Below are 16,612 nucleotides of genomic sequence, written 5' to 3'. Positions count from 1 at the left end.
AGATAAAAAAAAAGACATGCACGTGTTAGCCCAACCATCAAGGCACACTTTCTAACACATAAACATGAAAAAAAAATCAATAATATACGGCAATTCCTTACTACGTAGTAAATTTTTATAAATATTGAAAAAAAACAGAAATTGGCAACCGCAGTTAAATACCCAATATACCAATAACTACGTCGTATCTGACAAAAACAAAATCACGCATGGGTAGCCAGATCATCTAGACACACTTTCCAACACTAAAAAAGCAAAAGTTTTACGACACTTTCGCAATATCTTAAGGAAAAATGACTTGGCACAAAAATGAAAAAAAATTAAAAAGGGACACTCGCGGTAAAATGCCCGACATTCTAATATACGGCATCTCAGATAAAAAAAAAAGACATGCACGTGTTAGCCCAACCATCAAGGCACACTTTCTTACACATAAACATGAAAAAAAAATGAATAATATACGGCAATTCCTTACTACGTAGTAATTTTTACAAATATTGAAAAAAAACTGAAATTGGTAACCGCAGTTAAATACCCAATATACCAATAACTACGTCGTATCTACAAAAACAAAGTCATGCATGGGTAGCCAGATCATCTAGACACACTTTCCAACACTAAACAAGCAAAAGTTTTACGACCCTATTTGGCAATATCTTACGGAAAAATGACTTGGCAAAAAAATGAAAAAAAATTAAAAAGGGGCACTCGCGGTAAAATGGTCCTCGTGGTGATGAACGACATTTTAACTAAAAAAAAAAATCATGCACATGGTAGCCAAACAATCCACCAAGACTTTCCACAACTGATAACCTATACAAGTTGCACCATTCTACGACAATTTCATAATACGTAATAACTTTGATAATGTCTCAGAAATCGGGGAAGGAGTACAGCTACAGCAATGCACATCTGGACACTACTAGAGCGTGTAGGGGAGACACCTCCTGCAGGTCGATCACCCACAAATTCAGTCACGGGGGTGAGTCACGTGAGAAAAACCTGTTTTTTTTTGACGCTCGGGGTCGCAAACGACCCATCGTACCTATCCAGGGTTAAGCAAAAGTCAGTCCTTTCAGGACAGGTCCAGCGTCCTGGTTTTAACTATTAGGACAGCTCTGACCCTATGCAGTCATCGGAAGACTGCTCGCCGCCTAAACAAAAGCGTAACACAGGCTCCGAGAGTCTTTTTGTAGGCAAGGTTTTGCAGTCACAGATGTTACCCTCGTCTCTTACCGCAACCATTCCTGTTGATCCTAAAATGGGTTGTACGGCAAGACATGCAGAATAAGCTTGCCTCTCTTATGGAAGACTATTCTGCCGATAAGGTTCACGTTGATCCTAGCCGTTTATCTCATCGAGATCCTGGCCTTCAGCCGCCCAAACGAACCTTTGTGCGTCCTGTTGACTTTGGCGTAGCTAAGTCACGTCAGTCACGATATGTAGAGCCTCACTCGATGCGGTCACGTGTTGATGTTCAGCCGCATTTGGACGTTAGGCCGCTTCCTAATGCTCCTGTTGACGTTCAGGACGTTCGCCAACCAGCGGAGTTGACTTGTTTTGACGCTGAGCGTCAACTACCGCAGTCTAGAGTTGTTTTGACTGCTCAGACTAGGCAGTCAAAACAGTCTCGAGTGGACGCCGAGCGTCCTCCCGCACTTGTTGTTATTGACAGTTCACAGACTGTTAAGCAGTTACATGACGTTGCGTCCTGGTCCGCTACTAATGCACCAGTGCGTGTGGACTCTGCTTGTAAAGCATTGCCACCACGGTAGGTCTCTCCCTTGCTTGAGACTCGGCTATTGTCGGACAAGGTTCCTTCAGATGAGGAAGTTGCTGTTCCCCCTCCTACTGATATTCCCTTGAGGACTCTGTCAGACGGAGAGGAGCCTAAAGCTGCTTAGCCCTCTATGGACTTTAAATAAATCATGCTGATTTTTAAGAATCTTTGGCCGGATTTTTTTGTAACTGCTGCTCCTCGTTCGCCTAAACGTCAGAGTTTACACTAGGCCTAGCTACTTCGAAGCCGTTGTTTTATAAGCTAGTGCTCTCTCGCTCTTCTAAGAGAGCTTTACGTTTGCTAGGCGACTGGTTTATCACCAGGAGGAGTTTGGGGGAGACAGCCTTGGCTTTCCCTACTTTTAAGCTGGCTTTTAGAGCGAGAGTCTGATATGACACGAGAGAGGTTCTCGGCTTGGGAGTTCCTGCCTCTGCCCAGATAGACTTCTCAAACCTCATAGACTCTCCCTGGCGCCTGGCCATGAGACGCTCCAAGATTTTACAGGTCGACTTCAGAGCTATTTTCGAGCATTTGAAGTTTTGCTGTACAATTATGTCATGCATAAACAAGGCTTTCAGGGATAGCTCCAATATCTGACAGCCACGTTCTCTGCAGGAACAAGTCCCTCAGGGATGGCTCCAATGATCTGGCAGCCATGTTCACTGCAGGAGTACATAAGAGGCAAGTGCGCTCAATGTGTTCATTGTCAAGACAAACTTCACGATGAAGTCTACCAGGCTGTCTTGACAGCATTAATGGAAGGCGACTGGATGGTCTCTCTCGACCTTCAGGAGGCATACTTCCACATTCCTATACACCCGGATTCCCAACCGTTTCTGAAGTTTGTTTACAGGAATGTGGGGTACCAGTTTCGAGCCCTGTGCTTTGGCCTCAGTCCTGCTCCTCTCGTGTTTACGAGGCTCATGAGGAATGTGACAAAATCCCTCCATCTATCGGGGATCCAAGCCTCCCTGTACTTGGACGACGGGCTTCTCAGAGCATCGTCCAGTCTTCGCTGTCTGCAGGACGTTGAGTCTGGCCAGGGAGTTGGGACTTTTGGTCAACCTAAAAGTCCCAACTGATCCCATCCCAGATTATTCTATATTTGGGGATGGAGATTCGCAGTCCAGTTTTTTTTTTCGGGCTTTTCCGTCTGCCACCGATTAGAACAAGCCCTGCTCGAAGTCCAACTAATGCTGAAAAGAAAACGTTTGTTCAGTCAGGAGTTGGAACAGTCTCGTAGGGACTCTCTCATCCCTGGAGCAGTTTGTCTCACTAGGGAGACTACACCTTCTGCCTCTCCGGTTCCATCTAGCCTCTCACTGGAACTAAGTCAAGACTTTAGAGACGGTATCATTCCCAGTCTCCGAACCAGTAAAGGCATGCCTGAAATGGTGGGGCAGCAATATCAGTCTGAGAGAGGGACTATCCCTAGCAGTCAAGAACCCAAACCACGTGTTGTTCTCAGACGCGTCGGATTTGGGTTGGGGTGCGACCCTGGACGGTCGGGAATGCTCGGGTCTGTGGACCTCAAGTCAGAAGAGCATGCACATCAACGGCAAGGAGCTATTAGCAGTCCACTTGGCCTTGATGATATTCGAAAGCTTCTTCAAAACTAAGTGGTAGAGGTCAACTCAGACAACACCACAGCTTTGGCGTACATCTCCAAGCAAGGAGGCACACACTCCTTCACGCTGCTCGAGATCGCAAGGGACCTTCTCTTATGGTCAAGAAATCGAGGCATCTCCCTGTTGACGAGATTCATCCAGGGGGACTTGAACGTCTTGGCAGACTGTCTCAGTCGGAGGGGTCAGGTGATACCCACGGAATGGACCCTCCACAAGGACGTGGGCAAGAGTCTTTGGGCTACTTGGGGTCAACCCACCATAGACCTCTTTGCCTCCTCGTTGACCAAAAGGTTACCAATCTATTGCTCTCCAGTCCTAGATGCAGAAGCAATCCACATAGATGCGTTTCTACTGGATTGGTCTCTTCTGGACTTATATGCATTCCCACCATTCAAGATAGTCAACAAGGTACTGCAGAAGTTCGCCTCTCACGAAGGGACAAGGTTGACGTTGGTTGCTACCCTCTGGCCCGCGAGAGAGTGGTTCACCGAGGTACTTCAATGGCTGGTAGACTTTCCAAGAAGTCTTCCTCTAAGGGTAGATCTGTTACGTCAGCCCCACGTAAAGAATGTCCATCAAAGCCTCCCCGCTCTTCGTCTGACTTCCTTCAGACTATCGAAAGACTCTCAAGAACTCGAGGCTTTTCGAAGGAGGCAGCCAGTGCGATTGCAAGAGCTAGGAGAGCTTCTACCATTAGAGTATACCAGTCGAAGTGGGAAGTCTTTCGAGACTGGTGCAAGTCAGCATCTGTGTCCTCGTCCAGTACCTCTGTAGCCCAAATCGCAGATTTTCTTTTACATCTGAGAAAGGTTCGCTCCCTTTCAGCTCCCACGATTAAGGGCTACAGGAACATGTTGGCTTCGGTCTTTCGACATAGAGGCTTAGATCTTTCCAACAATAAAGATCTCCAAGATCTCCTTAAGTCTTTCGAGACCTCTAAGGAACGTCGTTTGGCAACTCCTGGATGGAACTTAGACGTGGTCCTAAGGTTCCTCATGTCAGACAGGTTCGAGCCATTACATTCAGCCTCCCTGAAGGATCTCACCCTCAAGACACTTTTCCTAGTGTGCTTGGCTTCGGCTAAAAGGGTCAGTGAACTTCATGCCTTCAGTAAGAACATCGGCTTTTCTACAGAAAAAGCCACTTGTTCACTTCAACTTACTTTCCTGGCCAAAAATGAACTGCCTTCTCGTCCTTGGCCTAAATCTTTTGATATTCCTTGCTTATCAGAGATCGTAGGCAACGAACTGGAAAGAGTATTATGTCCTGTTAGAGCTCTTAAGTTCTATTTAGCTCGTACTAAGTCATTAGGAGGTAAATCTGAGGCATTATGGTGCTCAGTTAAGAAACCATCATTGCCTATGTCAAAGAATGCTTTGTCATATTTTAACAGATTTTTTAATACGAGAAGCTCATTCTCACTTGAATGAGAAAGACCGATGTTTGCTTAAGGTTAAGACGCACGAAGTTAGAGCTATAGCAAACTCCGTGGCCTTCAAGCAAAATAAATCTCTGCAAAGTATTATGGACGCGACTTTTTGGAAAAGCAAGTCAGTGTTCGCGTAATTTTACTTGAAAGATGTACAGACTCTTTACGAGGACTGCTACACACTGGGTCCATTCGTTGCAGCGAGTGCAGTAGTGGGTGAGGGTTCTACCACTACATTACCCTAATTCCAATATCCTTTTTAATCTGTCTCTTGAAATGTTTTTTAATATTGTTTTTTGGGATGTACGGAAGGCTAAGAAGCCTTTCGCATCCTTGTTGATTTGGCGGGTGGTCAAAGTCATTTCTTGAGAGTGCCCAGATTAGGGGTTTGATGAGGTCCTGTTGTATGGGTTGCAGCCCTTGATACTTCAGCTCCTGGGAGTCTTTCAGCATCCTAAGAGGATCGCTGGGCTCCGTGAGGAAGACAGACTTATAAGGCAGAGTAATCGTCTAAGTCAACTTCCTTACCAGGTACCTATATATTTGGGTTTTGTTATATTGATAACTGTCAAAAAAACTCTTAGCTTATACGCTGTAAACTTAATTAACTCTGGTCTCTACCCACCGCCTTGGGTGTGAATCACCTATTATATATTCACCGGCTAAGTTAAATATTTAAAAATGATATTTTAATTATAAAATAAATTTTTTAATATACTTACCCGGTGAATATATAAATTAAAGGCCCTCCCTTCCTCCCCAATAGAGACGTAGCGGGACGAGAAGAATTGAAGGTTTTGTTTACATACAAGAGTGGTATCTGGCCGGTAGTTGGCGCTGGTGGGCACACCCGCAACCTTCATAGCGATCGCTCGCGAGTTTTTTGAGTGTGTTTTCTATCGAGCCGCAGAGTTGCAGCTATTATATATTCACCGGGTAAGTATATTAAAAAATTTATTTTATAATTAAAATATCATTTTAAAAAGTATCTCAGGTTTTACAGCGATAATTACCAGATGCTTCAGTTGTGAGGAAAACCTTGAGGAAAAGAGTATGCTTAATTAAATAATAATCTGTCTGCATGTCGCTTTGTTGATCTCACGTCGAGTTGGCTGGTGTTGAGTTGCCATGGATGTAAGTTGGTCAATGGTAAGTAGGCAGTGGTGAATTGGTGGTAATTCAACTCGGTTTGGATCCCAAACCAATTTATCTACCATAGACTCTCTGTCACCCAGAAGACCATATATACGTTGAATATTTAAATGTAAACAAATATTGGTTGCTAGTCTCTACCATATATAAAATTTTGTGATACCACATGGAAATTTTCAATATGTAAAAAATTATATAAAAATACAGTAGTGTAGTTGGTCACATAGCAATTTTCAATAAAAGAATTCCAATAGATCATACCTTCCAGGCATAGACTAGTGATATTTATTTAGTGTCTTTCTCTCTTGAAAATAGAGTTCCACACTTGATTGTTCTTGGTAGCACCCCCTTGTGTATAGCCAGTTTTGATATCAGTAGTCGACTATTCAAAATATTTTGTTATTTACACAATGTAAAATTTTCAATATTAAACTTACCCGATAATCATGTAGCTGTCAACTCCGTTGCCCGACAGAATTCTACGGAGGGATACGCCAGCTATCACAATACTAGAAGGGGGTGTACTCACCAGCGCCACCTGTGGCCAGGTACTACAGTACTTCTTGTTGACACCTCCTCAATTTTTCCTCTGTCGTGCTTCCGGCAAGACGTTCTGGGATACGCTTATGATCTTGGAGTATTTTCACGGCTTTTGGTGAAGTATTTCTCTCAGATTTCGGCTGTCGCTTTACTGGAAAACTTCTATATTAGCTTAGATAGCTATTATTTAGTCCTGATTAACGGTTAACGATCTTTTTGCTTGATTTGGAATCCCCACTTGGCTAACTCTTTTGATTCAAGATGTCTGACATTTCACAAGCCCCACCCCATAGACGATGTAGGTCTTGTAATAGGCGTATTCCGAAGGCCTCGGTAGATCCTCACACCGCTTGTTCTGACTGTAGGGAAAGGCCCTGTCAGTTAGAAGATCGATGTGAGGAATGCGCCGGACTTTCGGGACTTGATTTTGTCCGATTTCTTAAGTATTCAACCAAGTTAGAGAGAGAGAGAGAGTTAGGAGGAGTTCTTCTCGCTCTTCACTTTATTCCTCACCTCATGATCCCCTACCTTTTCCTCCCCCTGTAGTGGCTACCCCCGAACCTACTATTTGCCCTCAACCTGATATGTCTGTTGTTTTGCGTGCCATTCAGGCTTTAGGTGACAAAGTAGAGTCAGTGGTTAGTGATCATAAGTCTCTTATGGCCGAAGTCAAGGAACTTAAGGTCAAGAGTGCAGTGGGTGGTATTAGTGCCAGTGCTGTGACGAGTGCTAGTGTCAGTGCAGTGCCAAGTGCTAGTGTCAGTGTCAGTGTGGTGCGTGAGGGTACTTCTGTGCGTGCCAGTCGTCCTCCCAGTCCGGGACCTCTTGCAAGCTCCCAAGCCCAGGGGAGAAGCAATGTCGAAGGGCAAAAGGGTTCGGCAGGCCTTGACCGGCGCACAGAAGTATCCTCGGTGGTTGCGGGCGTGTCTTCCAGAGACCGTCACTCCCACCTGCAGACGATTGAGCCCGTCTTTTACTCGTCTGCTGAAGAATTGTCAGGGAAGAAACGTTGGACTCAGGTCTCAAGACCACTCAAACGCAGAGTCCAGACCTCAAGAGCTCAATCTGGCTGCAGTCATTGGATCAGCTCTGACTCGCCGCAGTCATCAGTTGAATGCACTCCTCCTAAGAGGAGTAAGGTGCTGCCGCAACAGATCTCTGCTGTTAAGGCTTTACCTCAGCAGACCTTAGTGTCTGCCGACCCCAAGTTGACTCTACTGCAGTCCATGCAGTCACAACTTGCGGTCTTGATGCGTAAGTGTCAGGCTGAGAAGGTTACACCTCCTCCTGCGATCGCTCCGCCTATCCGCAGTACTGCCTGCCAGGCGTACGATGTTGAGGCTCCTCAGGATACCTTACCACGTTCTGAGTTGACTGTTTCCAGTGGTGTGCAGCTCCCTCCGCCTTCCTTAAGGCAACCTCAGCAATGGGAACAGGAAGCTTATACCTTACTTCCTCCGCTTCCACTTGCAGTTCCACCAGTGAGGCAACACTCTCTTGAGGTACAACAACCTCTCCCATCCATGAGTCAGACTCCTCAGCTCTCGCTGCAGCGACCTCAACCCTCCTCAAGGCAAGCACCTCAACACCTTAGCCTTGCGCCTCAGGAACCTCAACTCGCGAGACAATTACTGCGTTCTGCGCAGCCACTACCTCATCGCTCACAGCTCACACCTCAGGAACCTCAACTCGTTCCTCAGGAACCTGCTACTGCACATCCACCAACCACACAGCAAGCGCAACTCTTGAGTTCAGACACTCATGCCAGGAGTCAACCCCCTCCACCCATGCGCCTACCTTCTGCTACTTCTTTTGATCAGCCTTTGCAGCCTGAGCCTCAGGTGTTCCCTCAACAGAGACTTGAGGAGGAAACCACAAGTATTTTTGTTCCAGCTCGTGCTGATTCTGCTGTTCAGCATACCTTACCTATCTCTTCGCTACACTCTGGTGATGAGGTTTCTGATGATGAGGCTGCACACCTGGATCCCTCATCAGACGTGGATGAATCCAAGTCTTCTCCGCCTCCTATTGACTTTAGTAAGGTCTTGGCTCTTTTCAGAGAGGTATACCCAGACCACTTTGTCTCTGCTATCCCCCGCTCTCCGCCATCTGAGTTTTCGCTGGGCATGCAGCCAGCTAAGTCTACGTATACTAAGCTCGTCTTAGCAAGGTCCTCTAAGAGAGCGTTAAGGATTTTAGGGGAGTGGTTGCAGTCTAAGCAACAACTTGGAAAGACTTCCTTTGTTTCCTCCGACTAAGCTCACTTCTAAAGCGGGCGTTTGGTATGCCACAGGAGAGGAACCAGGCTTGGGAGTACCTGCCTCTGCCCAGGCTGACTTCTCAAGTTTGGTAGACTCTCCTCGTAGAACAGCAATGAGGCGCTCTAAGGTTTGCTGGACCTTCTCAGACCTTGATCACTTCCTGAAGGGTGTTTTTAGAGCATTTGAGATGTTCAATTTCCTAGACTGGTGCCTGGGGGCCCTTAGCAAGAAGACCTCCCCTGCGGACAAGGACTCTGCCATGCTCTTAATGTCCTGCATGGATAAGGCCATCAGGGATGGATCTGGCGAGCTTGCATCGATGTTTGTGTCAGGGGTTCTTAAGAAAAGGGAGCAGCTTTGTACCTTCCTTTCCTCCAGCATCACACCTTGTCAAAGGTCTCAACTCCTTTTCGCTCCGCTCTCGAAGTTCCTTTTTCCCGAAGAGCTTGTTAAGGACTTGTCTGCGGCCCTGATACAAAAGGACACCCATGATCTTGTGGCCTCATCGGCTCGTAAGACTAAGGTTGCTACCTCAGTCCCCAGGACTTATCGCACCCCAGTGGCTGATACTCCTGCTACGAGGTTTATTCCGCCCTTACGTGGTAGAGCCCCCAGCCGAGGAAGCTCCCGTCCAGACTCTTCCAGGAGCAAGTCTAGGAAAGGTTCCAAGGCTTCTAAAGGAAAAAACTGACTCTCCTCATCTCCAGACAGCAGTAGGAGCCAGACTCAAGATCTTCTGGCAAGCCTGGGAAAAGAGAGGTGCAGACGCCCAGTCTGTCAGTTGGCTGAGGGAGGGTTACAGGATACCATTCTGCCACAAACCCCCTCTGACCACATCTCCCATCAACCTCTCTCCCAACTACAAAGAAAAGGACAAGAGGCTAGCGTTGCACCAGGAGGTGTCGCTCCTTTTACAGAAGAAGGCAGTGGTTATAGTCCGGGACCATCAATCCCCGGGCTTCTACAACCGTCTCTTTCTGGTGGCCAAGAAGACAGGAGGTTGGAGACCGGTGCTGGACGTCAGCGCTCTCAATGCTTATGTCACCAAGCAGACGTTCACGATGGAGACGACGAAGTCGGTCCTAGCAGCGGTCAGGCAGGAGGACTGGATGGTCTCGTTGGACCTGAAAGATGCTTACTTTCACGTTCCTATTCATCCAGACTCCCAACCTTTCCTGAGATTCGTTTTTGGAAAGGTTGTCTACCAATTCCAAGCCCTGTGTTTTGGCCTAAGCACAGCTCCTATGGTGTTTACGCATCTGATGAGGAATATAGCAAAATTCCTCCACTTATCGGACATCAGAGCCTCCCTTTACTTAGACGACTGGCTGTTGAGAGCCTCCACGAGTCGTCGCTGTCTGGAGAGTCTCAACTGGACTTTGGACTTAATCAAAGAACTGGGTCTGTTAGTCAACCTAGAAAAGTCTCAGCTCATTCCCTCCCAATCCATTGTGTACCTGGGAATGGAGATTCGGAGTCAGGATTTTCGGGATTTTCCATCGGCCCCAAGGATAAGCCAAGCCCTAGATTGCATCATGAGCATGCTGAAGAGGAGCAGTTGCTCGGTGAGACAGTGGATGAGTCTCACAGGGACCCTTTCATCGCTGGCCCTGTTCGTCGAGCTAGGGAGACTCCACCTCCGCCCTCTTCAATTCCATCTTGCAGCTCATTGGGACAAGGGTTTGACTCTCGAAGCAGTCTCTATCCCAGTCACCAAAGAGATGAAGACCACTCTCTTGTGGTGGAAGACCAATCTCCTTCTCAGGGAGGGCCTATCGTTGGCTATTCAGACCCCCAATCTTCATCTCTTCTCGGATGCATCGGACTCGGGCTGGGGCGCGACCTTGAACGGACAGGAGTGCTCGGGAACGAGGAACAGGGAACGCTCCACATCAACTGCAAGGAGCTACTAGCAGTTCATTTAGCCCTGTTGAACTTCAAGTCCCTCCTGCTAGGCAAGGTGGTGGAGGTGAACTCCGACAACACCACAGCCTTGGCTTACATCTCCAAGCAAGGAGGGACCCATTCGAGGAGCCTATACGAGATCGCAAGGGACCTCCTCATTTGGTCAAGAAGTCAAAACCTCACTTTAGTCACGAGGGTCATTCAGGGCAACATGAACGTCTCAGCAGATCGCCTAAGCAGAAGGGATCAGGTCATTCCCACGGAATGGACCCTCCACAAGAGCGTGTGCAACAGACTTTGGACCTTGTGGGGTCAGCCTACCATAGATCTGTTTGCCACCTCCATGACCAAGAGACTTCCGTTGTACTGTTCCCCAGTTCCAGACCCAGCAGCAGTTCATGTGGATGCTTTTCTGCTGAACTGGTCCCATCTCGACCTTTACGCATTTCCACCGTTCAAGATAATAAACAAAGTCCTTCAGAAGTTCATCTCGCACGAAGGGACACGGCTGACGCTGGTTGCTCCCCTTTGGCCTGCAAGAGAATGGTTCACAGAGGTACTTCAATGGCTGGTCGACGTCCCCAGGACTCTCCCTCTAAGAGTGGACCTTCTACGTCAACCTCACGTAGACAGGTTGCACCCAAACCTCCACGCTCTTCGGCTGACTGCCTTCAGACTGTCGAAAGATTCGCTAGAGCTAGAGGCTTTTCGAAGGAGGCAGCCAGTGCGATTGCCAGAGCAAGGAGGGTTTCCACTCGTAGAGTCTACCAATCTAAGTGGGAAGTCTTCCGGAGCTGGTGTAGAGCCAATGCAGTATCCTCTACCAATACCTCTGTGACCCAAATAGCTGACTTCCTATTACATCTTAGGAATGAGAGATCCCTTTCAGCCCCTACGATTAAAGGGTACAGGAGTATGTTGGCTTCAGTTCTCCGCCACAGAGGTTTGGACCTTTCTTCCAACAAGGACCTTCAAGACATCCTTAAGTCTTTTGAGACTTCTAAAGAGCGTCGTCTACCCACTCCAGGCTGGAACCTAGACGTAGTCTTAAGGTTCCTTATGTCACCTAGGTTCGAACCTCTCCAGTCAGCTTCCTTCAAGGACCTTACCCTCAAGACTCTTTTTCTCGTCTGCCTTGCAACAGCTAAAAGAGTCAGTGAGGTTCATGCCTTCAGCAAGAACATTGGTTTCACGACCGAATCTGCAACATGTTCTTTACAGCTCGGATTCTTAGCTAAGAATGAACTTCCTTCGCGTCCTTGGCCTAGATCGTTTGAAATACCTAGCCTCTCCAACATGGTAGGTAACGAGCTAGAAAGAGTTCTTTGCCCTGTCATAGCTCTCAAATATTATCTTAATAGGTCAAAACCTATTCGAGGACAGTCAGAAGCCTTATAGTGTGCCATCAAGAAGCCTTCGAGGCCCATGTCCAAGAACGGGGTTTCGTATTATATAAGGCTTCTGATTAGAGAAGCCCATTCTCACTTAAAGGAGGAAGACCTTGCTTTGCTGAAGGTAAGGACCCACGAAGTAAGAGCCGTAGCTACTTCGATGGCCTTTAATAAAAACCGTTCTCTGCAGAGCATAATGGATGCAACCTATTGGAGGAGCAAGTCAGTGTTTGCATCATTTTATCTTAAAGATGTCCAGTCTCTTTACGAGAACTGCTACACCCTGGGACCATTCGTAGCAGCGAGTGCAGTAGTAGGTGAGGGCTCAGCCACTACATTCCCTTAATCCCATAACCTTTTTTAACCTTTCTCTTGAATACTTTTATTGTTGTTTTTATGGTTGTTACGGTAGGCTAAGAAGCCTTCCGCATCCTTTTGATTTGGCGGGTGGTCAATTCATTCTTGAGAAGCGCCTGGGTTAGAGGTTGTGTAGAGGTCCTTTAGTATGGGTTGCAGCCCTTTATACTTCAGCACCTTAGAGTTGATTCAGCCTCCAAGAGGAACGCTGCGCTCAGTAAGGAAGACGAACTTAAAAAAGAGGCAGAGTAACGGTTCAAGTCGACTTCCTTACCAGGTACTTATTATTTCATTGTTATTTGAGATAACTGTTATATGAAATATGGGATACTTAGCTATCCTTTAATCTTGTACACTGGTTTTCACCCACCCCCCTGGGTGTGAATCAGCTACATGATTATCGGGTAAGTTTAATATTGAAAAATGTTATTTTTATTAGTAAAATAAATTTTTGAATATACTTACCCGATAATCATGATTTAATTGACCCTCCCTTCCTCCCCATAGAGAACCAGTGGACCGAGGAAAAATTGAGGAGGTGTCAACAAGAAGTACTGTAGTACCTGGCCACAGGTGGCGCTGGTGAGTACACCCCCTTCTAGTATTGTGATAGCTGGCGTATCCCTCCGTAGAATTCTGTCGGGCAACGGAGTTGACAGCTACATGATTATCGGGTAAGTATATTCAAAAAATTATTTTACTAATACAAATAACATTTTAGGACATTATGTATCCCCAACAGTGTATAATAAGAATGAATATGTAGGCTTCATGAGTAAGTGTTCAGTTCTCCATAGAAAAGACTACAGCTTTTTCATGTTTATAAGAATATAAAGTGAAAAAAAATGAAGAGATTGACTCGAGTATTAGAGATCACCAGATACTAAAATGTCAGACAGTAACATTCTTAGGTTCAATCTTTGTCATCTAAAATATAAGACTTTAACTTACATAACTTCATAGCAGTCCATTGTATCTAATAACATTTAATGCTCTCCAATAGAAGATGTGTAAAACGTTTATCACCTACTACATGTAAAAGTCGAAGGCAAAATTGCATTACATTTAGTGAAAAATTTGTCACAAACTGGTGAGTGGACAGACTGACCCTGATACTACTGTTAAAAGCAGTGAGCTTTTAAAAGTCTTCTGTTCAAATTGAAAGTGGTGAAACTATTTTACCTCTTCATTATTACTTAGGAATAATGATTAATTGATTTAGAGTTTTCTGGCATTTAGGAATAATGAATGGTGCAAAAAGAATACAAGTGATTCACCAACAAAAATATTTATGATAAACAAAATCTATATGAATAATCACATACTAACTTAACCAGTTAAAAGTCAAAAGACTGTTTGAGTACACACGTATAGAAAGAATTTTCTCCAAACAACAAAAATACTTATGATAGAGAAAACTTATATGAATAATCATTTACTAACTTAACCAGTTAAGTAAAAAACTGAGTACACAAGTATAGAAATAATTTTCTCCAACATTAGAACTACTGAACCTCCTTGGATTATGTATATGCTACAAACTTCGGAACACCAACTATTATTCTAAAAATTTTATATACGGTATACTGTATTTTATGAACTCATAAACACTATACAATAGAACACATAAGACTTAAAGATTCACACTTTGTATTATGTACACTACTGTATATGCCAATTGACCCAAATCTTCATCAAGTGTAGGATTTGCAGCCATATTACCTAGCAAAAAATAACTAATTTTCCTTACCTTGCTTCAGTTTTCATAGCTGGATTATGAACAGTAGGACCTGCCACTAAAGTTTCAAAACCATTTTTAGTTTTCATTATGTAAATTATATGCAGGTGGTAAAAATTTTAAATATGTTGAATTCCTGTCCACTTAGGAATTAAAGGAAATGGAGAAGTACACAAAACAGCTAAACCTGCACCTAATATAATGAGATCAGAGATAGATATTTTTAATACATACTGGTTATATAACAACTCTAAAACCCCTTATCATCAATAAATGGTAGCATATATAGCATAAGTAATCTGAAGTTAACATTTAGAGACCAAATGTAATGTTGGACTCTTGGAATTCATCATATTAGAAGGAACAGCGCACTGAAATAATCTTGACTCAGATCTGATCTATTGAATTTTAATGAATAGCCCACATGATCAAATATCTGTACGTACAGTATGTAGAATATCATTAATAAATAAACACTTTGTTCAAATACCCAAAATTTTATGGGCAATAAATGTCCAATTTTGAAAGTCAAGGAAAGAAATTTGGGTAGAGATTCCACCAGTTTCAACTAATCCAATTATAAAAGAAAGATGTTGAAAATCTGTAATTCCTTAGAAAATAAAATAAACTTCTCGAATACATCATTCTTTGCTAGTCCTGTGAGAGCTAAGTAAGTTAGACTATTGGTCTGGCTAAAGTAAGTAATGATAATAAATGGGTAATGATAAATATGTGTACATCAATCCCTTAAGACTTCATACAATCCGTTGTTCCTTTTCTCACAGTTTGAAGGAGTTCCTACTTACCCACACTCAGGCCGCTTCTGGGAAATGATTGAGAAATACAAAGTGTCAAAATTCTATACAGCTCCTACTGCCATTAGAACACTGATGAAATATGGCGATGAGCCTGTTAAAAAGTGAGTACTATATCATTTTGTTATGATATTATGTTGTATTTTTCTTTACTGTGTTTGCAGAAAATACTTGCATGCGCTGTGGAAGGGTAAATTAACTTAATTTTGTAAATCATCTAATATATGGCACCTCAAATTGGTATCTGCCCAAAGACTTTGTAGCACAGGAATTTACAAGTAATTTATTATTATTTATTACTTGGTGTAATCAGAAGTAATAGACATATGTGATATTCCATGAAGTGTTTACTGCAAAAGAGAATAAGGGAATTAACTTCAAAGTATTAACACAATCATTAGTATGTTAATCCTCCAGATATTTTTGGTGAAAATATTTATTGCAATTAGTCCTCAGGTTATGACAGTATCGACTTCGATATTTAATGGATATGGTGCATCTCCCATAGATTAAGAAAATTTCTCAACTTCCCATGATTGCTTCGGTGATACAAACAGGCAGAAGAATATTTTTTTTTGGTAAAAGAAGAAAGTGGAGAAAAGCAGCGCCTAAATAAAGGAAACGGCATATAAGCATCCCACAGTTCCCTTTGTTTTGCTGTTTTTGATTGTCATTGCCTCTGTGATTTTCTGATAACTTTTCTCTGTAACTTTTTGATCTTCATTATGGCTCCCAAGCATATGGCAGACATTGATGTCAGTGCATAGAAGAAAAGGATAGCCATAACCATGGAAGTGAAATTAGGCATTGTGAAACTGGCAGAAAATGGAGCATCGCCACCAAACCTCAGCCTTATACTCTTAACGAAGCCATTCCACTATTGCAAGGATTGTCAAAGATACAGATCGTATTCTTGATCATGTGAAGGGATCTGTTCTTTTGAAATCGACAATGATTACGAAGCAGTGTATTGGTCTTATAACTTAGATGGAGAGCTCGCTAGTTCTTTGATTTGAAGACCAGTCTCTATGGCATGTCCCAGTGAGCCTCATGTTAATTCATGTGAATGCAAAAAGGTTGTTTGAGGCATTGAAATGTAAAAGGGGGAAGGGAGTGAAATTAAAAAGTTTGTGGCCAGTAGGAGGTTAGTTCATATGGTTTTTCCAAGTTTAGGATACTGAGTTTGGGAGATGTAACCTGTAGTAGAATTTAGTTATGGGAGGGCTAGTCGTACAAATCATATTGATCTTTTAGCTTGTTAACCAAAGCTGTGATTTCAAAGCTTTTATCACAATGAATGTTGGGGTAATTGTTGAAATACAGTAATACATTTTCTTTGAAAAATTGTATTTATGATCCTAGATGTCAAAGCATCCTCATATTTCTAAGGAAAGAGACCGAGATATTGCTCCAGCAGTTTCTGGCTGAATATGCTGAACATTTCTTTCTTAATATGTTGATGTAGTTGTAGCAGTAGGATAACAGTATATGTGCTGGAATGTTGGAATCTTTTTCATGTTTATTTCTGTTTGATTTAGATATTTTTTTTTTTAGTTTCAATATAACCAGTTTTAAGAAATATATATCTAGGCTTTCTGTCTGTGCCATTTAACTGT

General features: G+C 43.8%; 1 protein-coding gene across 2 annotated transcripts in view; it reads left to right on the top strand.

Annotated features, from left to right (window-relative positions):
* AcCoAS (acetyl coenzyme A synthase) overlaps positions 1-16,612 on the top strand; it is a 180,513-nt gene that overhangs the window by 141,403 nt on the left and 22,498 nt on the right. For both annotated transcript variants that reach the window (XM_068381058.1, XM_068381052.1), the window contains one exon: positions 14,967-15,100. In XM_068381058.1, the coding sequence (XP_068237159.1) occupies positions 14,967-15,100 (134 nt within the window). The remainder of the gene's footprint in view (positions 1-14,966; positions 15,101-16,612) is intronic.

This window comes from Palaemon carinicauda, chromosome 1, assembly GCF_036898095.1.
Source record: "Palaemon carinicauda isolate YSFRI2023 chromosome 1, ASM3689809v2, whole genome shotgun sequence".
NCBI lineage: Eukaryota > Metazoa > Arthropoda > Malacostraca > Decapoda > Palaemonidae > Palaemon > Palaemon carinicauda.
This window is presented reverse-complemented; position numbering and strand designations above follow the sequence as displayed.